Raw genomic sequence first — 26,901 nt, 5'->3', positions numbered from 1 at the left:
AATCTGTCAAAAATTATTTGAGATTTTTGGTAAAAGCATTAAACTGCAATTTGTCTTAATTTAGAAGTGTTTGTATACCATATATATTTAAACAAATATCCATCTGTCCAGATGTTTATTATAGTATTGTGTAAAAATTTGTAGTAAATTGGTCAAAAACTTTTCAAGGTTTTTTGTAACAAAGTTAAACAACAACTTTTCTTTATATATTAGTGTACATATAGATATTTATAAACAACATATATTGAAACATGTGTAGTCTATATTCATCCAAACATTTTCTAGAATAATTTGTAAAAATCTGAAGAAAATAGGTCAGGAACTTTTCGAGATTTTTGTTAGTAACGTTACACACCATATATATTTAAAAAATATGCAAGCTATGTCTGTCCAAAAGTTTATTAGAGTATTGTGTAAAATTTGAAGTAAATTGGTTAAGAATTTCTCGAAACCTTTCCCCTTTATATATTATGTATACATTTATATACCAGACATATTAGAAAATATGCAGCTTATGTCTGCCCAAACATTTATTAGAGTAATGGGTAAAAATCTGAATTAATTCAATCAAGAACTTCTCGATATTTTTGGTAACAACATTAAACAACAACTTGTCCTTATATGTTAGTATAGATAAGACTATTGGGTAAACCTCATGTGTAGTGGGGCGGGGGTAACCCCACTACATCTCACCAAGGGGGGCAGAGAAGATAAAAAAACAACCCCACACGTAATTAATAGATGTCCCTTTATGTCACTGAAAACCAGCAACTTATATGATGACTACAAACGAATTTCAAACCAAGCACTGAAATCTTGAGTGTACTTGATAATGCCTTCTTGAGTTACCTTTATAGTCAATGAGTAAACTGTATTTCCTGCAAGACTGAAATATGCACTAGTACCACTCATTTATAAACTGAAGAGAAACAAATTACCTCTAATTCTAGTCCCATCCACCTCCTTACCATTTTTTGAGAAGGTCATACATAACATGCTTCTGAATTACTTTTCTGATAATAACCATTTAACAACAGCTCAGTTTGGCTTTCATAAGGGAGTATCAAAAGAAGAACTAAACGAGAAAAATTACCCTGTTGGCATTTCCAGTGATGTTGCCACGACCTCTGGATACCTTAAAATCATACTAGACAAACTAAAACATTATAGTATTAAAGGCATTCCTCTTGCATGAGTATAGCCATATCTTAAGTCTCTCAATAAACTTGAAAATTTGAACAAGGGGACGTAAATTTCAGTTAACACTGATGTTGATATTAAAGAAGTTTTAACTTTTATAGTGTATGGAGAGGCTGATAGTATTCTGATAACATGACGGTTGTTCCGAAGGTAATACCTCCTATTCTTATTCATGGAAACTACAGGAGATACACAAATCACAACAGCACAGCTAAACAGAGCAATATTTCAGTTACAGACTGTCATTTTTCCACATAATCACCATGATTATTTATGACTTTTGCCAACGATGAATCAGAGCCTGCATGCTGCGCTTGTAAAAATCAGAACCAGCTGAGGCTAACCACTTCCTTACAGCTTTGACAACAGCATCTAGTTCTTGAAAATGTTCATCACATAGTCCATCTTTCAGAGGTCTGGAGATGCTAAATTGTGACTGTACAGTGGATATTGTAAGGCAATCCAGCCGAATTTTGCAGTGAGTTGTGTGGTCACAAAACTGGTGTGGGGCCTGGTGTTATCATGTTACAGGTGAAATTTGGTCTTTTTCTCTGGTTGTACCCTGAAATTTCAGGCTTTCAGTTTAGCCAGTGTTGTCTTGTAGTGTGATGAATTGACAGTTTCTCCAGGACATCCAAAAGAACCACACCGTGGCTATCCCAGAAGACTGTGCACACTGTCTTGAATTTCTTCTTTGACAGAGAATTCGCTTGTCGCCATTCCATGGACAGTCTTTTGGTCTCCAGCTCATAGTGGTGACACCATGTCTCATATCCGGGGACAATGCTATTCAGAAAATTGTCACCTTCAGCTTCGTATTGGTCCAGCAGGTCCCGACAAATTTCCATTTGATGAGTTTTTTATTCTGTGAGCATCTATGGCACCCATCTCACACAGACTTTGCGATAACCAAAATGTTCCAACACTGTTTCCAAGGCATTACAGCTGATATTCAGCTTTGCACACAATTCTCTCGTTGTTATCCGCCAATCAGCATGGATGGATGAGTTGATCAAGAAGCTCTTCATTGCAAGGGAAGACAGTTGTGCAGGGCCTACCAGACCGTGGCTTGTCGTACACCCTTCTCACCACCTTGAAAGTGCTGTATCCATCACCTCACATTGCTCAATGTCTGTTGTATCATCTCCATACACCCTTAGCAAACATTGATGGATTTCAATCAGCACAACTTCCGTGGCAGTTTCTGCAAGGATTCAATACACATCGCTGTATTGTACACATGTACAAATTAGCTGTTGTTCTGCTAAGATATTAATCTAGAAAGAATTCCTTTAGTTAATGTATAGACTAACTCATTCCACATCCCTAAATTCTCTTATCTATGACTGGATGTACAAAAAATTGTGTGCGAGTTAGATATGTTGTATGCTTATTTATTTGTTTATATATCATGATAACTCAGTGAACTGTTTTTAGCTGTTTACTTTGATGACATTGCGGATTCTGATGTAAACAGCCCTGTTGATACCGATAAGTATCCTGTAGAAAAGGGCTTTACAATTGAGCTCTGTGCTGGCATTGTGGACAAGCAAAAAAGCCTTGAAGAGATTGCAAAAGATGAATTACTAGAGGAATGTGGCTATGAAGTACCACTTTCAGTTCTGCACAAGATCAGTACTCACAGGTATGCAAGACAATAACATATAGTCACTTCAGATATTTTCATTCATCCTCAAGGTTCTGATATTTTACTGCTTATGTTACCCAAGATCTGATTTACTCATAGCATTACTTTTACCATTCTAAATCAGGCTCATCACATTTGTTAAATACTAAGTTCATTTAATTAATAATACACACATTATTTTCTCATTTTTTTCATTTTATTCTTGCTTCCATATTGATTTCATAGTACTTCATGACAGTAGTTCAGTATAAACTACCTGTTTCTCAAGGACTAAGTTCCAGTGGTGTAAAAGAGTGCTAGGGCAATGGGCCTGCTACCTTCTCCTTCCTATTGCCACAGTGAAGAAAGGATTCACTCTGCATGCAGTCACGCCAATCATCTGGTCAGGGGCTTGCACCACAGACTTTACTGTAAACTTTCAGGTTTCACCTAAATGGTTCCTTATTCCTGATAAAGCCATACCTGGGGGGACAAGGAGGGCCCGTGCCCCAAATCTAGCTCTTTGGGAAAGGAAAAAATATAGTACAGTCAGGTGTTTTTCTTTCAAGAAAATGAATTAAAAGTTGGTATTATGCAAGTTTTTAGCAGGGTCAAAACTGGAACTTTTTATGGCTACTTACAAGTCGCTATTTTTATTAAAAATACACCATACCCACATATATAGGTCCACCCTACAAACTATTGTATGAGTATCCTTGTCCTGATTACCTGTGGAAGACATGTTAGAAGAACACTGATTTCTTGGACCTTGGCTAAGACTATCAGACAAAATACCATAGCAGTCTTTAATGAGAAGACTGTTGACCCAGTTTCACATTTCCTGTATTATTCCACAAGCATCTAAATAATGTTGACTAGGCTGAACATTTTACCAGTTACCACACAATGTGCATTTTAATGGAATGCCACAAGAAATACTTGAATGTACTATTGCAAAATAAACTGTCTTTAATGTTGTGATGGATTCAAAAAGCATAGCACCGACTGCTCAACCTTCCATTATAAGTTATTGGCTGTCCATACACCAAGATATTTTATTTCCTTGCCTTCTTCTGTTGTTTCATCATTTACTAGTATGGGATCCATACAGGTAGGATGATTTTTGGAGTCACTGAGTAGCATATAAGTAGTTTTGCTTTTATTTAATAATAGTCTGTTATTGTAAACCAGGAAATTAGTTTCTTTATGGAGTCAGTTAATTCATCTCTCCATATTTGAAACTACAGATTTTAAAAAGAGGTTTGCATTATCTGCAGACAGTATAGGTAAGGCTTCAGTCATATTCAGAGGTAGATCGTTGATAAATAAAAATGAGGAAACGAGGTGCCCCCCCCCCCCCCCCCCCCAGGTAAGGCTTCAGGCAGTTTCAGAGGAAGATCACTGATAATAAAAAGGAGGCCCCCTAGAACTGAGCAGCCATGAGGGATACCATACCTCATCACAGTTTCATCAGACAGAACTTTAGTAGCTACTTTACTAGAATTTTCAACCAACTGTCTTCTGTTTGTGAAATTAAACTGAAACCACTGATTGCAAGTATCTCTAATACCAAATGAATCCATTTTTTGTAGCAACAATGAGTCACTGACTTATTCAAGGCCTTAGTCTGAGCAATGATCAGATCAAAAATATGATATTTATTATTAAAAGCACTAAAGAAGTGATCTGTAAATGAAAAAAAGCACGTTGTTGATGGACTTGTTTCTGCAAAACCCAAACTGATGTTGTGTGAGCAGGATATTAGTATCATGGAACACTGTTACATGGTTGTATACCACTTTTACCAGTATCTTTGACTTGTCAAGACGAGCAGAGATTGTATATTATTGTTGGAATCATTTGTGTCTCCTTTTTTATACAGTGGAATTACTTTTGCAGTTTTGAATATGACTGGGAAACATCCTGTGATTAGTGAACTGTTAATTACATCACAAAGAGGCTTTTTAATGCTACATCAGACATAGCATCAAGCCTAGATGAAGACTAGTTCTTATTTTCTCTGATTATTCACAGTACACCTTTTGCTGTCACTAGTGTTAGGAAAAGTGATATGTTTCAACTTTTAAGCTCAATGGGAATAGAGAGTGATGGTTAAGTGATTTGAGATGAGAGGTTAACTTCAATGTTTGAAAACATAAATTAAAAGTGTCACTATCTCCTTTGCTTCTAACATTTTTGTTCCAAAGGTACCATTGACAATCCATATTGCATTATTTATGGTGCTAGAGTATTTCTCTCTCTCTCTCTCTCTCTCTCTCTCTCTCTCTCTCTCTCTCTCTCTCTCTCTCTCTCTTTTTCACGTACTTGCTAATTTGGATTTTTCTTTGCCTTGCTTATGACTTGACTAAAGATCTTTTTGTAAGTTTTAAAATACAATACATATTAAAATTGGAATAATTGTTTTCTTTGCTTTCTGCGTATAATTTTCTTTTCATTGCATGGGAGATGATTATCCCCTTTGTAATCCATTCTTTATGAATTGTTCTTCTTATGCTTTCAATTTGCAGTCTTTTGAGGGGACTGGTAAAATCAAAATAATGACTGACATTGTCATCAAATATTTTTGTTTACATATATCATCATTGAACACCTCAATCCAAGATTCTTGCCTCAACATGTATTTTAACACATTTAAATTATGAGGATCTTTAATTTGACACATGTTGCTAATTTCTGGATTGTTGAAGTTGTGGGAATAAGGCAGCTTCAGCCTTTGATTGTATGACAACTCATTCAAATATTTTGAACAGTCAGTAGTGTAGTTAAGATGTGGTTACTTACATCAGATGTATTTTGTGATTCAGCAACAAAATTAACATTTGTGCCCCAACACAAACTAATTTTCTAATAGTAGTTATTATTATAATTATTTTTATTCAGCACCAAATAATCAAAGACAATCTCTAGCAATAATACAGTTTCCCTTTGAAGTATAATATTCATGACACTTTCCAGATTGTCAAGTGACGTACATATGCAAATAATGATTAATTTTTAGATATTTAAGTGCAAGTCTCCATTTTCTTACAAGCTTTAAACTTGTGTGTGTGTGTTGGGGGGGGGGGGATGTGCACATTTTATTTTTTTATAATTCTTAACTACTTACATTAATGCATATTTTGTTTATATTATAGATCTGGGATAGGTGTTACTGGAGACAGACAAACACTTTTCTATGCTGAGGTTACTGATGACATGCGGAAAGGCCCAGGTGAGATTTTAAATTATGAAATGCTTCATTGTCTTGTTATAAACTTTTCAACAGTCTTCAGTGTATTGTAATGCATTTTTTATCTTAGAAATAAGTACATCGTCTTTGTTCCATCACTTGTCTGCACTGTGTTTCCTATGAGCTTCTTAAATCTCAAAAGATTTTTTTTTTTTTTTTAATTTTATATTTGGAACATGTGAATTACACAGATACACACTTGTGAGAGATATCAAAGTAAATGTGTTTGATAAACATTTCTAAATAAACCAAGAAAGTCTGTTTTTCATCCAGTTTCAAAGCAATTGTGAATTGTGGTTTATTCATCTCATGGTATACATTTGCAATCTGTTTAGTTACATGTCAGAAATTTACATTATAGTTACAATAATATTTACAGTAATAAATAATAATAGAACACTAAAATGAGATTTGTATGAACTGCTAGTATCAATGTCAGATATAGCTTTCTCTTCAGTGCTGTTAACTTCATCTGCTTGTTCCCTTTTGATTTATCATATTTTTTTTGTAATTTATTATAAATTTTGATTCCCATATATTGAGTGTCTTGTCAGTGTGGTTTGAGTTGGTGAGTGTGAAACTCAGTCTCCTTTATTTCATGTGTCTTATATTTCTTAAATCATTCCTGTCAGGTGTACAAAATGATGATAAGTCCATAAATCTATGTGCTGAGGAGAGTTAATACATAACTGTATATTCCTACATAATGGGTAACATGCTTCTTTCTGATCTACGGTGCATGTATTGTGAATAATTTTCTCTATATCTTTAGTATCTACTCTATGTTAGCTGAGTTTCCCCAAAAACTAATACTGTATGCAGGAATAGATTCAAAATAACTTCTGTGTGTTACTTCTCATGTGTCTGTGTCGGTGTTCATGTCAGTTTTAGCTGATAATATTTTCACTGGAAATACAAAGCTGCTTATTTTGTTTCCTAAGATCTCAGTGTTTCCAAAGTCTCAGATATTTATATAAATTCTCTACTAAGAATTTTAGATTCAGTTTCTTTTATATATTGGTTCTTGTGAATAATCTTAATTTTGAACTTCCTGGCAGATGATAACTGTGAGCTGAACCAAGACTAAAACTCAGGACCTTTGCCTTTCATGAGCAAGTGCTCTACCAACTGAGCTACCCAAGTAAGACTCATGACCTGTCCTCACAGCTTGACTTCTGCCATTACCTTATCTCCTACCTTCCAAACTTCACAGAAGCTCTCCCACAAAATTAGCAGGACTAGCACTTCCGAAAGAAAGGGTATTGTGAGTCACAGCCTCGGGGACATTTCCAGAATGAAATTTTCACTCTGTAGTGGAGTGTGCCCTGATATGAAGCTTCCTGGCTGATTAAAACTTTTGGTAGAGCACTTGGCCGTGAAAGACAAAAATGGCGAGTTGGAGTCTTAGCCCAGCACACAATTTTAATCTGCCAAGGAGTTTTATATTAGCACACACCCTCCTGCAGAGTGAAAATTCCAGTCTGTAATCTTTCTAGTAACATTCAGACTGTTTGGTTCTGAACTCATTGTGAAATCCTTGACGATTTTTGTTATATGGGCATTAGGCCGTGGTCTAAGGAATGTTTCTATGCCTTGGATACTGTCTCCTAATGCTGGAGACATCCTTAGAGACTTTATGGATTCAGACATTTGTTTCAAACTCAAACGAGATCAGAAAACTGAACTGTTTGAACATATCCTTGCAACAGTCAGCTTGTGGTGTAATAAGGCTGCTTCCTAAGATCACAGATTCAGCACTGTTTGCAATGTTTAGCACTAAGGCCTACAACTTGTTAATTTCAGTACTCAACAATTTTAACAGAAAAGCAGGACGATTGAAATTAGACAAGTTGTTGGCCTTACTGCTAAATATAGCAAACAGTGTTGATTCTGTGATCTTAGAAGCAATCTGATGTAATCACATCCTTGACTGTTGAGTGGATATATATAAACAGTGAAGGCTTTTGAGGTTGTTTCAGTCAGAAAATACTATCTGAGCTTTTAGAGCATCTGATGATGTCTCCAGCATTAGGAGACAAAATGTTAGACACAGAAACATGCCTTAGAGACATAATATCCATACAGGAGGCAGTTAATTGAAAACCTAACACCCACCACATTGGATCCATGGAATGGTTCCATTCAAAAGTAGTCACCACACACATTAAGATATTTATCCCACTGGGAGATGAGATGATCCACCCATTCTTTCACTTCCTCGTCTAACTGAAAACAACGCCCACACAACTTTCTTCTGGTTGCCAAAGCTGTAAAAAATCACACGGTGAAAGATCTGAGCTGTAAGTATTTCCCAACCAAATCACTGAAGTGTAACCTTTGTCGCATTGGCAGTGTGGTGGTGGCGCATTATCATGCAACAGGATGATTCTCTCCAACAGTAATCCTGGGCATTCAGACTTTATGGCATGTCGCAGTTTTAGCAAAGTGTCTTTATAGTGCTGCACACTGATTGTGGTTCCACACTTGAGGAACTTGATGGGCAAAGGTCCTCTGCTGTCAAAGGACGAGGTCATCATGACCTTACCAGAACTTGTGCAAGCAGATTCAGATTTATTTGGTGGGGAAGATGTGGGATGTTCTCACTGTTGGCTTTGCCATTTGCTCTTTGACTGTCAGAATGCTGTCAGATAGAATCATCCTGTTGCATGTTGATGTCCATTCCTCTGGTTGGGAAACACTGCAACATTCTCCTTACAACTCTTATCTTTCACCGTGTGGTTTTGAAATCTTTGGCAACATTAAGAAAGACATGCATGGACATCTGATTCAATTGGATGAAGAAGGGCAAGAGTGGGTGCACTTATGTAACTATCAGCAACCAACCGCATTCTACAGAACAAGAACTGATCATTTCATCTCCCAGTGGGATAAATGTCCTAAGGCATGTGGCAATTACTTTTGAATGAAACCATTCCATGGTCCAGTTGGGGCAGGTGTGTGGTTTGCATTTGGCTGCCCCTCATATAACAAAAATCATCAAGGCTGCAAATACTGGTTGTGAAAACCTGTATTGTATGCATCATGTGAGTTTTAGATATGTTCAGATTCAACCCATTTAGCTGAACCTAGTTTTTAAGCTACTGAGAATATTGATTAATAAATCAGGATTTTTTTCTGCATTCTGATTTGCAACTAACACACAAACAAGTAAAACTAATGGGGAATTGATATTTACTGGTAAATCATTCACATACAACAGAAAGTCCTATTTTGGTGTATGTGTTTGATTTACCAGCAAATACCAAATATTAATGTGGCAACTTGTGGGACATCCTGAGGTAATATTTACTGATCAGAATAACAATTTGTCCAATTTTAAGTAACATTTACTCTTTGTTTTCTGTTCTGTAAATAGTATTTCAGCTATTGTAGGCTGTTGCCATAAATGTCATCCTTGTCAATTTTGTAAGTAAGTGAGGATTGGTTTACGTAATCAGAAGCCTTTGTGAGGTCACAAGACATGATTACTTTCCAAACAAGACTGCTTATTGCATCTATTGTACATCTCCCCTGTTGAAAACCAACAGCAGCTTTCTCAGATATATTTGATATGACTGGGAGAATTAAAACAGAACAATAATTTTCCATGAACTGTTGTGATCTCTTTTTAAAAAGTACTCTAGCTCTGTCATATTTCGGTATCTGTAGAAAGTAGCCCTCTCCAAGACATTGGTTAATTATCTGAGCTAATGTATGTGTGCTGCTTTAATAACTTTATATCCTATTTCATCCCAACCCACTGGCACTTTTCAATGCTAAGATTCCATTTATCATTCAGTTCAGGTATAATGACTGACCACGCAGCCTCTATCTTACACTCCTGGAAATGGAAAAAAGAACACATTGACACCGGTGTGTCAGACCCACCATACTTGCTCCGGACACTGCGAGAGGGCTGTACAAGCAATGATTACACGCACGGCACAGCGGACACACCAGGAACCGCAGTGTTGGCCGTCGAATGGCGCTAGCTGCGCAGCATCTGTGCACCGCCGCCGTCAGTGTCAGCCAGTTTGCCGTGGCATTCGGAGCTCCATCGCAGTCTTTAACACTGGTAGCATGCCGCGACAGCGTGGACGTGAACCGTATGTGCAGTTGACGGACTTTGAGCGAGGGCGTATAGTGGGCATGCGGGAGGCCGGGTGGACGTACCGCCGAATTGCTCAACACGTGGGGCGTGAGGTCTCCACAGTACATCGATGTTGCCGCCAGTGGTCGGCGGAAGGTGCACGTGCCCGTCGACCTGGGACCGGACCGCAGTGACGCACAGATGCACGCCAAGACCGTAGGATCCTACGCAGTGCCGTAGGGGACCGCACCGCCACTTCCCAGCAAATTAGGGACACTGTTGCTCCTGGGGTATCGGCGAGGACCATTCGCAACCGTCTCCATGAAGCTGGGCTACGGTCCTGCACACCGTTAGGCCGTCTTCCGCTCACGCCCCAACATCGTGCAGCCTGCCTCCAGTGGTGTCGCGACAGGCGTGAATGGAGGGACGAATGGAGACGTGTCGTCTTCAGCGATGAGAGTCGCTTCTGCCTTGGTGCCAATGATGGTCGTATGCGTGTTTGGTGCCGTGCAGGTGAGCGCCACAATCAGGACTGCATACGACCGAGGCACACAGGGCCAACACCCGGCATCATGGTGTGGGGAGCGATCTCCTACACTGGCCGTACACCACTGGTGATCGTCGAGGGGACACTGAATAGTGCACGGTACATCCAAACCGTCATCGAACCCATCGTTCTACCATTCCTAGACCGGCAAGGGAACTTGCTGTTCCAACAGGACAATGCACGTCCGCATGTATCCCGTGCCACCCAATGTGCTCTAGAAGGTGTAAGTCAACTACCCTGGCTAGCAAGATCTCCAGATCTGTCCCCCATTGAGCATGTTTGGGACTGGATGAAGCGTCGTCTCACGCGGTCTGCACGTCCAGCACGAACGCTGGTCCAACTGAGGCGCCAGGTGGAAATGGCATGGCAAGCCGTTCCACAGGACTACATCCAGCATCTCTACGATCGTCTCCATGGGAGAATAGCAGCCTGCATTGCTGCGAAAGGTGGATATACACTGTACTAGTGCCGACATTGTGCATGCTCTGTTGCCTGTGTCTATGTGCCTGTGGTTCTGTCAGTGTGATCATGTGATGTATCTGACCCCAGGAATGTGTCAATAAAGTTTCCCCTTCCTGGGACAATGAATTCATGGTGTTCTTATTTCAATTTCCAGGAGTGTATTTTTGAGGTTTAAAAGTATCCTACTGCTTGTCAATCATTTTACTCTCTTGACAACTCTTTTACATATAATTTTATATGAGAGTAACATCGAAAGTCCAGGACAAAAGAACAACAATATTAAAAGGATAGATTTCTACTCACCTCATAGAGGAGGTGTTGAGTCACAGGCAGACTCAATAAAAAGACTGCTAAATCGGTAGTTCTCAGGTGTAAAAGTCCTCCTTCAGATGCAGAAAACACATACCACACTCACACAAGCATGACTGATACACACATGGCTATTGTCTACAGCCAGTCAGACCGAACTGCAGGTTGCATCTGCATTTGGCAAGAGCAGCAACCTGGATTGGGTGCTCTTCAGTCACCTATCACCTCCCACATGACCTCTGTCTGGTCACAATAGAGTACTCCTGTAGTGAGTCAGTACCACTAGGACCGGAAGGTTTTGACTATCTCATGTCTTGCTGTGAAATGAGCCTTATCCTACCCACTGTTCTCCCCACCCCTTCCATGGTGGTATTGTGCTAGGCACTGAACCAAAGCAATATTCTTGTCTGTTGACACTCCACCCTTGCTCCCAATCCATATTCAAGATCTGTCCCATACATCCTCCCACTACCACCTACTCCACTCCTGTCACAGTCATCCCCTATCCCATCAAAGGCAGAGCTATCTGGCAGCCATGTGATCTACAAACTAATCTACACCCACTGTGCTGTTTTCTACATGGGCATGAAAACTAACAAGCTGTCTGTTCACAAGAGTGGCCACCACCGAACTGTGGCCAAGAGACAGCTGGACCACACAGTTGTTGAACATGTTGCCCAACACGATGTGCTCCACTTCAGTGACTGTGTCACAGCTTGTGCCATTTGGATCCTTCCTTCTGACTCCATCTTTTCTGAATTGTGCAGGTGGGAACCCTTCCTACAACATATTCTTCCCTACAACTTATCCGTCACTTGTGTAACCCCTCTGGCCTCAATCTTCACTAGTCCCTGTCTTCCACCCCCTGATCTGCTAACTTCAGTGCTACACACACCTTCTAGTCCACCAACACATCTACTAGTCTTTTCCCCTTCTCTACATCTCTCCTCTCTCCATCCCCCTCCCCCTCCCCCCAGCACAGCCTTCCGACTCTGCACCTAGCAACCCTGTCCTGTCTGAACCATGCCCATGCTTGCTCCCACAGCAGCACAATATCTTCCCCTACTTCTGTCATGCTATTCCTCCCCCACCTCACTCCATGTCACCTGTTTACCCTCAGCACCCATTGTGTCTATCTGCGAATCACTGCTTCCTCTATGTGGTGAGTAGCAGGCTATCCTTTTTATAGAATGAATTTTCTCATTATGTGAGAGTATTGAAAGGTACTCTGTTTTAATTGTTAAAAACCACTCACAAGTCAATATCACACAAAATACTTTTCATTCAAGACAACCAGTTTCAACAGCCTTAACTGTCATTTTTTTTAGCAAAACATGTTCATTTTACGTTGATCTCATGCGTAAGATGCCAAGTGGATAAAACTCAGCACATTATAAATGTTTGTCATCACTAAAATATTTAAAAATACAGTATCTTGGCCAAAAGGCCATGTCCATATACATATTGGTTACAATACTTTTTACATGATGCAAATACGGTACACAACAGCACATCTGTTTACATATGCTGGACACAGCTTTTGTAAACAGATGTGCTATTGTGTACCATATTTGCATCATATAAGAAGCATCTGTAAGCAATATGTTTATGTGTATATAGACTTGGCATCCCCCCCATGAACCATGGACCTTGCCGCTGGTGGAGAGGCTTGCATGCCTCAGCGATACAGATAGCCGTACCGTAGGTGCAACCACAACGGAGGGGTATCTGTTGAGAGGCCAGACAAACGTGTCGTTCCTGAAGAGGGGCAGCAGCCTTTTCAGTAGTTGCAGGGGCAACAGTCTGGATGATTGACTGATCTGGTCTTGTAACACTAACCAAAACGGCCTTGCTGTTCTGGTACTGCGAAAGGCTGAAAGCAAGGGGAAACTACGGCCGTAATTTTTCCCAAGGGCATGCAGCTTTACTGTATGATTAAACGATGATGGCGTCCTCTTGGGTAAAATATTTCGGAGGTAAAATAGTCTCACATTCGGATCTCCAGGCAGGCACTACTCAGGAAGATGTTGTTATCAGGAGAAAGAAAACTGGCGTTCTACGGATCGGAGCGTGGAATGCCAGATCCCTTAATTGGGCAGGTAGGTTAGAAAATTTAAAAAGGGAAATGGATGGGTTAAAGTTAGATATAGTGGAAATTAGTGAAGTTCGGTGGCAGGAGGTACAAGACTTTTGGTCAGGCGAATACAGGGTTATAAATACAAAGTCAAATAGGGGTAATGCAGGAGTAGGTTTAATAATGAATAAAAAAATAGGAATGCGGGTAAGCTACTACAAACAGCATAGTAAACGCATTATTGTGGCCAAGTTAGACACGAAGCCCACGCCTACTACAGTAGTACAAGTTTATATGCCAACTAGCTCTGCAGATGATGATGAAATTGATGAAATGTATGATGTGATAAAAGAAATTATTCAGGTAGTGAAGGGGGACAAAAATTTAATAGTCATGGGTGACTGGAATTCGATAGTAGGAAAAGGGAGAGAAGGAAACATAGTAGGTGAATATGGATTGGGGCTAAGAAATGAAAGAGGAAGCCGCCTGGTAGAATTTTGCACAGAGCATAACTCAATCATAGCTAACACTTGGTCCAAGAATCATGAAAGAATGTTGTATACATGGAAGAACCCTGGAGATACTAGAAGGTTTCAGATAGATTATATAATGGGAAGACAGAGATTCAGGAACCAGATTTTAAATTGTAAGACATTTCCAGGGGCAGATGTGGACTCTGACCACAATCTATTGGTTATGAACTGTAGATTAAAAATGAAGAAACTGCAAAAAGTGGGAATTTAAGGAGATGGGACCTGGATAAACTGAAAGAACCAGAGGCTGACAGAGTGTCAGGGAGAGCATAAGGGAACAATTGACAGGAGTGGAGGAAAGAAATACAGTAGAAGAAGAATGAAGCTTTGAGGGATGAAATAGTGAAGGCAGCAGAGGACCAAGTAGGTAAAAAGACGAGGGCTAGTAGAAATCCTTGGGTGACAGAAGAGATAATGAATTTAATTGATGAAAGGAGAAAATACAAAAATGCTGTAAATGAAGCAGGCAAAAAGGAATATAAACATCTCAAAAATGAGAACAACAGGAAGTGCAAAATGGCTAAGCAGGGATGGCTAGAGGACAAATGTAAGGATGTAGAGGCCTACAGGAAAATTAAAGAGACCTTTGGAGAAAAGAGAACCACTTGCATGAATATCAAGAGCTCAGATGGAAACCCAGTTCTAAGCAAAGAAGGGAAAGCATAAAGGTGGAAGGAGTATATATGTTAAATCTTCAAATCTAACACATATTTCAGACAACACAACAACACATATAAGTCACTGAGTAAGTTGACCTGTGTACAAGTCGGCATTCGATTAAACACTGAGTCTCAGTCTAGCGGCCGCTGCTCGGCTGGCCGCTTAGGTGGCGCAGCTGCTGCATGGTTGACAGACAGCGCCGCACGTAGAGGACGTGCGTAATTGCGCGGCGGCACTTTGAATAATCGGCGAGTCACAACACTTTTCCCCCCTTTGAAATTGTTGCACTGGTCTTGATGGAGGTGTCCTGGAGATGGCTAACGTCCATAGGCGTTGTTTGACTCGCCATAAAGTCTTGAGGAGGAGGCTTCCCATACGGACGGAAGTGTCCCCGATGATAACGGGTCGAGATGACAGGAGACGTAGGGGTCGAATCTGCTGGGGCCCCCTGCACCAATCTGCCCGTTGCAGCAAGTCCAGTTGATATGACAGGAGACATGGGCGATGTGTCGGCGTCTGTTGGAGGAGGAGGCGAGTAGATGTACTCTGATAGAGGATGGTCCTCCGGTTCCTGCATGGACACGTCTCCTGGTGGCGTCCGTTCTGGTGCTGGCATCGCGATGACGGTGAGAGGGCTGCGTTGTGAGTATTGAGAGATGCCAAGATCCCGAGCATCAGGTAGAGCCAAAGGTGGTGTGGCGGCATTCGGAACAGGCGTTGCTGGCACCTGAGGCCGAAGCTGGTCCGAATGACGCACTGCAACACCCGTGTCTGTCTGGATTTCATACAGGCGTCTGCCACGGTGTCGTAAGATATGGCCCGGGCTCCATTTTCGCCACCTGCCATGTCCCCGTACCAAGACGAGGTCGTCGGCGGTGAACCGGCCAAGTGAAGGCACCCGCGGCCATGAGGTGGGAGGTCGCAGAAGATGAAGTAGCGTGCGGGGCTGTTGGCCATGTAAGAGCTCATCCGGGCTGTGATCGCCGATGGGGGTGAAACGGTAAGACGCCAGGAACTGGAGAAGTGCATCATCAGCAGCAGAAGAGGTCAGAAGTTTCCGCATCTGAGCCTTAAATGTGCGGACCAGTCGTTCAGCCTCACCGTTGGATTGTGGATGGAACGGCAGGGCCGTGACATGCGTAACTCCGTGACGAGCACAAAAATCCGCAAAGTCGGAAGAGGCAAATTGCGGACCCTTATCAGTAACAAGAGTAGAGGGGAGGCCTTCCAAAGAAAAAATGCGGGCGAGAGCACTGGTGGTTGCCGTGGTGGTAGGTGACGTGCAACGGACAATGAAAGGAAAGTTAGAGTAGGCGTCAATTACGAGGAGCCAATAAGTACCTAAAAAGGGTCCCGCAAAGTCAGCATGAATGCGCTCCCAGGGCTTCTCAGGCAAAGGCCACGGTGACAAAGATGACTTCGGGGCAGCGGCCTGTGACGCACAAGGTCCGCAGGCAGCGACCATGTGTGCGATTTCAGAGTCGATGCCAGGCCAGTACACATGACGGTGCGCCAGAGATTTTGTGCGAGACACACCCCAGTGCCCCTGGTGAAGGAGGCACAAGACCGAAGCACGCAAAGACGCAGGTACCACAACACGCGGCGAAGCATTGTCAGTGGAGAGGAGGATAACACCATCCCTAGTCGTGAGGCGGTAGCGCAAAGTGTAGTAGTTCCGCAACGGATCAGAAGTCTTAGCGGATGGGCGATCTGGCCAACCCTTCTGAATACAGCGTAAAACCCGGGAGAGGGTAGGGTCAGAACCCGTAGCAGCTGCCAGCCTGTCCCCAGTGATGGGGAACCCGTCCACAACCCGCTGCTCGGCAACATCCAGGTGGAAACACAAAAGTTCGTCCCTATCGAATGCCTGATCAGGACCCATGGGAAGGCGAGACAAAGCATCAGCATTCGCATGTTGAGCCGTTGGCCAGAAATGAATCTCATAATTGAAACGGGACAAGTAAAGAGCCCAATGCTGGAGGCAGTGTGCAGCCTTGTCGGGAAGTGACGTTGATGGATGAAACAAGGAAACGAGTGGTTTGTGATCCGTAACAAGATGAAATTTTGAGCCATAGAGAAAAACACCAAACTTATGAAGAGCATAAATGATGGCCAAAGCTTCTTTCTCAATTTGAGAATACTTCTGTTGGGCATCCGTGAGCGTTATGGAGGCATAAGCGATGGGTTGTTCCGAACCGTCAGAAAAACGGCGCGCAAGGACTGCACCGACCCCGTATTGAGAGGCGTCGGTGACAAGAACAAGATGTTGGCCAGGTCGATAAGTAGCCAGGCACGGGGCCTGTTTCAGCATAGTCTTTAATTTCCGGAAAGCCGCGTCACATGACGCGGACCAGTGAAAAGGCACGTTTTTATGCAACAGGCGATGCAACGGCTGAGCCACCGACACCGCAGACGGTAAAAACTTGTGATAGTATGCTATTTTCCCCAAGAAGGCCTGCAGTTTCTTAACAGATGTAGGGCGAGGAAGGGCATCGATCGCAGCAACAGTGTGTTGAAGCGGACGAATACCATCCCGAGAGAGTTGAAACCCCAAGTACGTGATAGATGCCTGAAAAAATTGTGATTTCTGAAGATTACACTTAAGACCGGCAGTCTGTAAGACATTAAAAAGTGTGCGGAGATTTTGAAGGTGTTCTTCAGTGGTGGAGCCAGTGACAACAATATCGTCCATGTAATTGATACACCCCGGGACAGGGAGCAATAATTGTTCCAAGAATCGCTGAAAGAGAGCAGGGGCGCTAGCAACCCCGAATGGCAAGCGTTGGTATCGATAGAGGCCGAAAGGCGTGTTAAGGACCGGAAACTGCTGGGAAGCAGCGTCGAGAGGAAGTTGATGATAAGCTTCCGACAGGTCAATTTTAGAAAAATACTGTCCTCCAGCGAGTTTAGAAAACAGTTCTTCAGGACGGGGCATAGGGTAAATGTCGATGAGGCATTGAGCATTTACAGTGGCTTTGAAATTGCCACAGAGACGAATATCACCATTGGGCTTAGCAACTACAACGACAGGAGAGGACCACTCACTGGAAGTGACAGGAAGCAAGACCCCTGAAGCAGTGAGACGATCCAACTCCCGTTTTACCCGATCACGAAGGGCCACAGGAATGGGCCGAGCCCGAAAAAACTTAGGCCGAGCAGTGGGTTTGAGCATGATATGAGCTTCAAAGTCGTTTGCACGGCCTAACCCAGGAGAAAAAAGGGACGAAAATGTCGTCAACAAGGAATCCAGGTGAGCATAAGGAATAGCGTCAGAGACAATATTGACAGAGTCATCTATGGAGAACCCAAAAACGCGAAAGGCATCGAAACCAAAAAGATTTTCTGCGTTGCTCTGGTCGACCACAAATATGGGAACCATGCGAACGACGGATTTGTAAGATACCTCAGCATTAAACTGTCCCAAGAGAGAAATCTTCTGTTTATTGTATGTCCGTAATTGCCGAGTGACAGGGGACAGGAGTGGAGAACCGAGCTAAAGATACGTCTAATAATTAATTATAGTAGCAGCAGAACCGGTATCCACTTGCATGCGAACATCTCAACCAAGGATTTGGACAGTGAGGAATAACTTCCCTGAAAGGGAAGAAGTGCAATTGACAGACAACACAGAATCAGAGTCAGCGTCATGTTCATGAACATCATGTATGCGGTCGGATTTACAAATGGAAGACACATGACCTTTCTTTTTGCAATTGTGACACACAGCCCAATGTTGGGGACAATCCTCGCGTGAATGTTTCGTAAAACACTGCGGACATGAAGGAAGTTGCCGGGGATTTTGCTGCAGTTTCTTAGTGGGTTGTTTACAGCTAGGCTGAGGCTGCACGTGGGAGCGTACTGCGGCCACGTCGGCCGGCGGGGATGCGCCGCACACGTCGTCAACAGCGCACAGAGGTTGTATTTCCCCGACGTCACCCCACGCCTCTATTTGCACCACAGCGGCGCGAGAAATTTCAAGACTGCACAATGGAGAGAACTTCATCTAGAGTCGGATTCGCCTACTGAACGGCACGTTGCCGAACTTCTTTGTCGGGTGCCGACCGAATAATAGCATCCCGTACCATGGAATCAGCATAGGATTCTTTGTGAACGTCAGTAACAAATTGACACTTTCGACTGAGGCCGTGAAGTTCAGCAGCCCAAGCGCGATAGGACTGATTTGGTTGTTTTTGACAACTATAAAAGGCAACATGAGAGGCTACCACATGCGTTTGCTTTTGAAAATAGACAGACAGAAGGGAGCACATTTCAGCAAAGGACAAAGACGCGGGATCCTTCAAAGGAGCCAATTGCGACAACAACCGATACATTTGAGGTGAAATCCAGGAAAGGAACAGAGACTTACATGGTTGTTCATCCGTGACATGAAATGCCAAGAAGTGCTGTCGAAGACGTTTTTCATAATCAGACCAGTCTTCCGTCGTCTCGTCGTAAGGTGGAAAAGGAGGTACAGCCAACGACGAGAAACACCCCGCATTTGACGCCACGACGAAATCGCGAATCGCCACTGTTAGAAGCGTTTGCTGTTCAAGGAGATTTTGCAAGAGCTGCTCGACAGTAGCCATGGAACACTGTGAGTCAATGGTGAAAAGGAAAAATCCCATCCTCGTCGCCAATTGTTAAATCTTCAAATCTAACACATATTTCGGACAACACAACAACATATATAAGTCACTGAGTAAGTTGACCTGTGTACAAGTTGGCATTCGATTAAACACTGAGTCTCAGTCTAGCGGCCGCTGCTCGGCTGGCCGCTTAGGTGGCGCAGCTGCTGCATGGTTGGCAGACAGCGCCGCACGTAGAGGACGTCCGTAATTGCGCGGTGGCACTTTGAATAATCGGCGAGTCACAACAATATAGAGGGTCTATACAAGGGCGATGTACTTGAGGACAATATTATGGAAATGGAAGAGGATGTAGATGAAGATGAAATGGGAGATATGATACTGCGTGAAGAGTTTGACAGAGCACTGAAAGACCTGAGTCAAAACAAGGCCCTGGGAGTAGACAACATTCCATTAGAACTACTGACAGCCTTGGGAGAACCAGTCCTGACAAAACTCTACCATATGGTGAGCAAGATGTATGAGATAGGCGAAATTCCCTCAGACTTCAAGAAGAATATAATAGTTCCAATCCCAAAGAAAGCAGGTGGTGACAGATGTGAAAATTACCCAACTATCAGTTTAATAAGTCACAGCTGCAAAATACTAACGTGAATTCTTTACAGACAAATGGAAAAACTGGTAGAAGCTGACCTCGGGGAAGATCAGTTTGGATTCCGTAGAAATGTTGGAACACGTGGGGCAATACTGACCTTACGACTTATCTTAGAAGAAAGATTAAGGAAAGGCAAACCTACGTATGTAGCATTTGTAGACTTGAGAAAGCTTTTGACAATGTTGACTGGAATACTCTTTTTCAAATTCTGAAGGTGGCAGGGGTAAAATACAGGGAGTGAAAGGCTATTTACAATTTGTACAGAAACCAGATGGCAGTTATAAGAGTCGAGGGACATGAAAGGGAAGCAGAGTTTGGGAAGGGGGTGAGACAGAGTAACTGATGATGGTCGCAGTAGAGAGGATATAAAATGTAGGCTGACAATGGCAAGGAAAGCATTTCTGAAGAAGAGAAATTTGTTAACATCGAGTATAGATTTAAGTGTCAGGAAGTCGTTTCTGAAAGTATTTGTATGGAGTGTAGCCATGTATGGAAGTGAAACACAGACGATAAATAGTTTAGACAAGAAAATAATAGACGCTTTCAAAATGTGGTGCTACAGAAGAATGCTCAAGATTAGATGGGTAGATCACATAACTAATGAGTAGGTATTGAATAGAATTGGGGAGAAGAGGAGTTTGTGGTACAACTTGACTAGAAGAAGGGCGGTTGGTAGGACATGTTCTGAGGCATCAAGGGATCACCAATTTAGTATTGGAGGGCAGTGTGGAGGGTAAAAATCATAGAGGGAGACCAAACGATGAATACACTAATCAGATTCAGAAGGATGTAGGCTGCAGTAGGTACTAGGAGATGAAGAAGTTTGCACAGGATAGAGTAGCATGGAGAGAGCTGCATCAAACCAGCCTCAGGACTGAAGACCACAACAACAACAATAACAGACTTGGCATTTTGGCCAAGTTTCTGTGTGTTTTTCAACATTTTAGCGATGACAGACATTAATAATGTGCTGAGTTTTATCCACTTGACTTCTTGTGGACAAGGTCAGCATAAAATGAACATGTTTTAACGTAAAAAAACAAATTTTAAAGACCTGAAGATGATGGCTAGAACTGTTGAAATCGGTTGTCTTAATGAAAAAAAATTGTGCATTCTTGGCTTTTGAATGGTTTTTAACCTTTTTATAGAGACATAATAAATGAAATCAGGAAGTCTATTACATTTTAATTATTGTCCCAAATACTAAGCGGAAATGTTTTAATGAAAATACCTAGAAAACTCTTGAGGAATTTGTCAAAATATGTGTTACTTGAGATACAGTGATAAAACGTCCATTCTGCCTGTTTTAACTTATTACTAAGCATGAACAAATCTTTTTGCTGCAGTTTCTTCTTATGTGTAAGTTTTTAATATGTGAAATGTTCCTGCCAGTATACAGCAGTTCAGTAGACAATGCAAAATGACCTCAGATACCTAAATCTATACACATCTGAAAATAGGGCATTCAAAACTAGTTAAAAGATTATTGATACAGTTGGTCTTGGGCATTTTCTCTTGTTGATTCAAAGAAATGCAATTTGAAACCATACTTTTTCTTTTCTACATCAGTGAGCCTTGAAGCATAACTACACTAGTGTGCAAAATTTAAGGAGAAAAGTAACTTTCGCATGCAGTGTAATGTAACTCGATGGCACTTGAACCATACATTGAAAGAACTGCTACATATAGTACAGAAGTAATTGAAGAAAATACACAATGAGATGAACAGAAATGATACTTTTATTCAAAGACAGAAATTTCATTGAAGTTGCCACAATTTATGATGGTCCCATGGCCTTCCCAGACAGCTTGATATGCATCATAATAAGATGCGTGATCACCGTGGACAGCAATACATGCTCTGCTACAAGCTCTGATGCTGGCAACAAGATTGGTAGGAGTTCTGTTGTAGGGCATTCCATTCCTCCAACAGACTGGTGAATGGTCATTGGTGCATGTGGACATGCTGCAATACATCTCCCCAACATATCCCACATGTGCTCGATGGGATTTAAGTTGGGGAAGTGGCTAGGCCAGTCCATTTGCCAAATAGCCTCTCTTTCCAAGAGCTCCTCCACCTGCACTGTTTGATGCAGTCACACATCGTCATCCATAAAAATGAAGTCGGGCTGAATGCATCCTTGAAAATACGCTAATGTGGAAAGAGTAAAGTGAATAGTGTTGACCAGTGAGTGCAACATGCTTGACAATGTTTGTGGCTGCATTGTGTGATCCCACCTCCTGCCATATTAGGGTGCATCCAGAATTGCTACTCAGACAATCTGCTGTCTTTTGAGAAGAACACATGCTCTCGCTCCACACTGGTCGAGTCTCACTGCTCTTGGCTCCATCACAAATGGTGTTGCCTAGGTGCCGGTGTCCACAGAACACAACATACTGGTCATCAGGCAGAGAGGTTTCCCCCATGTAGTCACTGTGCTACTGTGGAATTTGAGACTGTGTGCTTGTTAAATGTGATTGTAGTTGCACCAGCTGTTTGGGTGGTTCCCCTTCTTGCGTGTTGCACGATGAAGTAGTCATCTGCTGTTGTAGTTGACCGTGGTTGACCACCTCCTCTCCTTTGGGCAGTGGTGGCTATATTTCGGTCTACCCCCCACGCACTTGAAACAGTGGTTTTTGAAATACCAATCCCCTGGGCTACATTCATCCTCTTTCCAGTTTCCTGATGTCTTCACCATTTGAGATGATTCAAATGTTGTCTTCTAACCATGTTGTAATGAAGGAGACACTACAGTGCACCTTAACCTCTCGCTGATTGACACATACACTGTCTTTTCCCTGTTTCTTCAACTGCTTTGTTTTGTGGAGCCAACCATTTTTTCACACTGTAGTCTCACTGACATGCCATACGATTTCCAGCTTTCTATTATGCACTCCAAGGAGACCTCTGGCAGCGTCTCTCTACACTTTCTTTCATTTCCACCAAGTAGTTAATATGTTATGGTACTTCATCTCGTCCTTAAGTTTTACAAAGCAGTGTGCTTTCACTTGTGATATCAGTGTCAAAATCAGTTGGTATTAGATTTTTTATTCTGATATTCATTGAGACTTAGATAGGAAGAGTTCTGTGGTTGTGTATCAAAATTACTAAAACATTTATGTCCAGTTAATTCTACACCATAGCTCTCAAATACACATTCTTCATTTAAAAAGTTAAAATTATTTTTTGTTTCATAATTTGTATCACTGTGGAGAAGTTCACGTGAACTTCCTTGTGATATGTTTCTTCTGCAAAAGCTGCTTGCTATCTTGAAACTTCCAATTTTGCTCAAAATTTTAGTAGTGTCCATAGTAAACCGGTGCTCATTTTGACAAAGAACTCTAATATTTGCACATACTGACAGAATAATTTCCATTTCATCAACTTTGGAGTCTCTTTTTGTTTGTAGCATCAGTATTTAAGCTGTTTACATTCAAATGTATAATACAGGGTGTTACAAAAAGGTATGACCAAACTTTCAGGAAACATTCCTCACACACAAATAAAGAAAAGATGTTATGTGGACATGTGTTCGGAAATGCTTAGTTTCCATGTTAGAGCTCATTTTAGTTTCGTCCACCTACGCTGAATGGAGCACGTTATCATGATTTCATACGGGATACTGTACCTGTGCTGCTAGAACATGTGCCTTTACAAGTACGACACAACATGTGGTTCATGCACGATGGAGCTCCTGCACATTTCAGTCGAAGTGTTCATACGCTTCTCAACAACAGATTCGGTGACTGATGGATTGGTAGAGGCGGACCAATTCCATGGCCTCCACGCTCTCCTGACCTCAACCCTCTTGATTTTCATTTATGGGGGCATTTGAAAGCTCTTGTCTAGGCAACCCCGGTACCCAATGTAGAGACACTTCGTGCTCGTATTGTGGACGGCTGTGATACAATATGCCATTCTCCAGGGCTGCATCAGCGCATCAGGGATTCCATGCGACAGAGGGTGGATGCATGTATCCTCGCTAACGGAGGACATTTTGAACATTTCCTGTAACAAAGTGTTTGAAGTCACGCTGGTATGTTCTGTTGCTGTGTGTTTCCATTCCATGATTAATGCGATTTGAAGATAAGTAATAAAATGAGCTCTAACATGGATAGTATGTGTTTCCGGACACATGTCCACATTACATATTTTCTTTCTTTGTGTGTGAGGAATGTTTCCTGAAAGTTTGGCCGTACCTTTTTGTAACACCCTGTATATGTCCTGTCTTCTACTTATGCACTTAAGCATATTTTTTCCATGCCTTTTTTATTGCCACACATTTTATCACTCTGTCAATATTTATGAACTTATAGATTAGGGTAGTGGGTTGTTAAGTACAATCCTGTGAGTGGATATTAGGCACAGATGTCCCCTGTTATATATACTGAGAAGCTGCCCATAGCTAAAATCCATTAGTGTAAGTCTGGAAGGAGTTGGCGAGGAATGACAAATCCTTGAGACAGTTAACAGAAAAGAATAAGATAAGAAAACTGACCTACTTTTTTTAGTTTAATGATGCAAGGGAGTTATAAATTGTGGGGGAGTTAGATAAAATAAGTGAGAGAAGTCAAAGAAAGAGAACTGCAAAGCTGATACAGAACTTTGCTGATTATTTTATTAATTATTATGATATGTCTGTACTTAGCCATGTTATTTTTTTACAGTAGTATTCTGTTTGTTTTATGTGCAAAAATTTTGTGAAACTGTAAATAGTACTGTATTTATCATGATACAATTTTAATATAGGTGGTGGAATTATAGAAGAAGGTGAATTCATTGAAGTTATTGAAATGACGGTGGATGAAGTAAAGCAGTATTTGGCCAGTGGAGATGTCAGAAGTCCTGGTGGTTTTTTGTTTGCAGTAACATGGTATCTTCATAACCGCTTGCCTGCATCACATAAAAAAGATGCAGTATAACATTTATCAATGAGATTTTTTTTACCTTGAGTGAATAATAGGTCGAGTATAACCTTTCAAATGCCGTGAAATGAATAAAAGTCCTGATTTGTACAAGTATTGGATTTGAGTTTTTTATGACAGTGCCATATTTCTGCTGAAAAATGTGAAAGGCAAACTGTGCCTGGTTATAAATCTATTAAACAGATAAAATAGTTCATTACTGATAGCAGAATTCAACATTGTGCCACATTAGATGCAGTCTTCATTTCTGTAGTTTTCTGTAAGGAAGCAAGTAAACAGTAAACTCATTAAACTGCTGAGAAATTCATTGTTTTGGCAAAAGTGGCATGAAAGAGATTATACTAAACATTTTGTTTTCAGGATCTACATTGTAGAAAAAGAAATCTGGAAAAAACTGCTGATTAGCCACTGAATTAGTGAAAACTTCTAATTAAATAAAATCATTCCTTTTTTACTTTGTCCTTTCGTTTGTTTTGTGTCATCACTGCTAAAGCTATTATACTACTTGCATTTAAACAATATTTTTGTCTCATAATAATTAGTAATGATCACAGCATATTTCAAAATAGTAAAATGGTATTTGCAATATAGGATATACTGCTCATACTTCATTACTCGAGTGTTCATTGCAAGCATAAAAAAACTGTCTGTAGTGCTTCTACTGTTCATTCTTTGTCTTTCTTTTCCTTAATATTCCTTTAAGTATAATTATTTGAAAGCTCTAAGTAGAAACCATTATGTTCAATTTTGTAAGTAAATTTTGTACTGTCTGATTACTATTATTGTATTTTCATTATGGCACATGCAGTTCCTGCAGCAGTTTATGAATGAAATAAAATCTTTTTTTTTATAAGATATAGAAAATTAATCTTAGTGTAAGTGCTTTGTACACAGTCACTGTAATGCTTTTTTCATTACCGAATCTTTTGCCCTGCTTAAATGTTAATGTGTGGTGTGATAAGAGACCTTCAGATATAGTAGAAGGCATTCACTGAACATGTTCGCACACCTGCACGTGCCCTCCCCCCCCACCCCACACACATGCGCGCGCGCCCACACACACACACACACACATACACGTGTAATGACAGATCAGTGTTGTATTCAAAGAAATTTGACCTAAGTGAAGAAGAAATTTTACAGCAGAAACATAACATGAAAATGCAGTTCTCAACAAAAGACTTTATTTTTACAGGCTTGGACTGTACACTATGGACATACAGTGTGATATAAGACAAATAAAATCAATACAGAATTTGATTACCCTGAGCAGTAACAAGTGATCGTATTAATGATTGTTTAGTGAACTTTGAAGTAAATAATACTATTTTTGATGCAAACTGGCTCTCACAGTCACAGAGATCAGGGAACAGTACTGCAACCAATGACACGCCTCCGTTAGTCACCATAACCATACTTCATGGCTCTTTGGTCAAGAGGTGAAGCTAATTACTCTGATGAAACCATAGCCCTTGTAAAAAAGAATCTTCTGAAACATAAAAAACTAAGTGAAATTCAGATTGTGGAACTGATTGGTTTCCGTAAGGTCATTTTAAAATACAATTATTTCACGTTCAATGGGAAAATGTATGTGCAACCAGATGGTTTAGCAATGGGTAGCCCCCTCGCCAGTATTTTGGCAGATGTTTTTATCAATGCCCTGGAAATAACATTCTTCAATTCAAGTTCAGAATTGCGCCACAAAATCCGCTATTATGCACGTTATGTTGACGACATTATCATTGCTTTTGACGGTATTGATCATGAGTTAGAGCTTCTCTTCAATACTTTCAATGGTTTACATGAAAAGATTTCCTTCACAAAAGAACTTCAGAATGAAAAAGGTGAACTTAACTTCCTCGATTTAATAATTTCTATACAGAATAGTTCCTTCAATTTCAATATCTTCCGTAAGGAAACGTATTCAGATAATGTCATCCATGCTGACTCAACTCATCCAAAAGCTCATAAACTGGCGTTTT

The 26,901-nt window shown here is 41.1% G+C and overlaps 1 protein-coding gene across 1 annotated transcript in view; it reads left to right on the top strand.

The window, feature by feature from the left end:
- Positions 1 to 25,767, top strand: part of LOC126174975 (uridine diphosphate glucose pyrophosphatase NUDT14-like) — a 102,984-nt gene extending 77,217 nt beyond the window's left edge. The window contains exons 4-6 of the mRNA XM_049921447.1: positions 2,638 to 2,845; positions 5,983 to 6,059; positions 24,744 to 25,767. Of these exons, the coding sequence (XP_049777404.1) occupies positions 2,638 to 2,845; positions 5,983 to 6,059; positions 24,744 to 24,916 (458 nt within the window). The 3' untranslated portion in view covers positions 24,917 to 25,767. The remainder of the gene's footprint in view (positions 1 to 2,637; positions 2,846 to 5,982; positions 6,060 to 24,743) is intronic.
- Positions 25,768 to 26,901: the final 1,134 nt, after the last annotated feature.

Source organism: Schistocerca cancellata, chromosome 3, assembly GCF_023864275.1.
Source record: "Schistocerca cancellata isolate TAMUIC-IGC-003103 chromosome 3, iqSchCanc2.1, whole genome shotgun sequence".
NCBI classification, from domain to species: domain Eukaryota; kingdom Metazoa; phylum Arthropoda; class Insecta; order Orthoptera; family Acrididae; genus Schistocerca; species Schistocerca cancellata.
The sequence above is the reverse complement of the archived record's forward strand: the minus strand, read 5'-3'. Positions and strand labels throughout refer to the sequence as shown.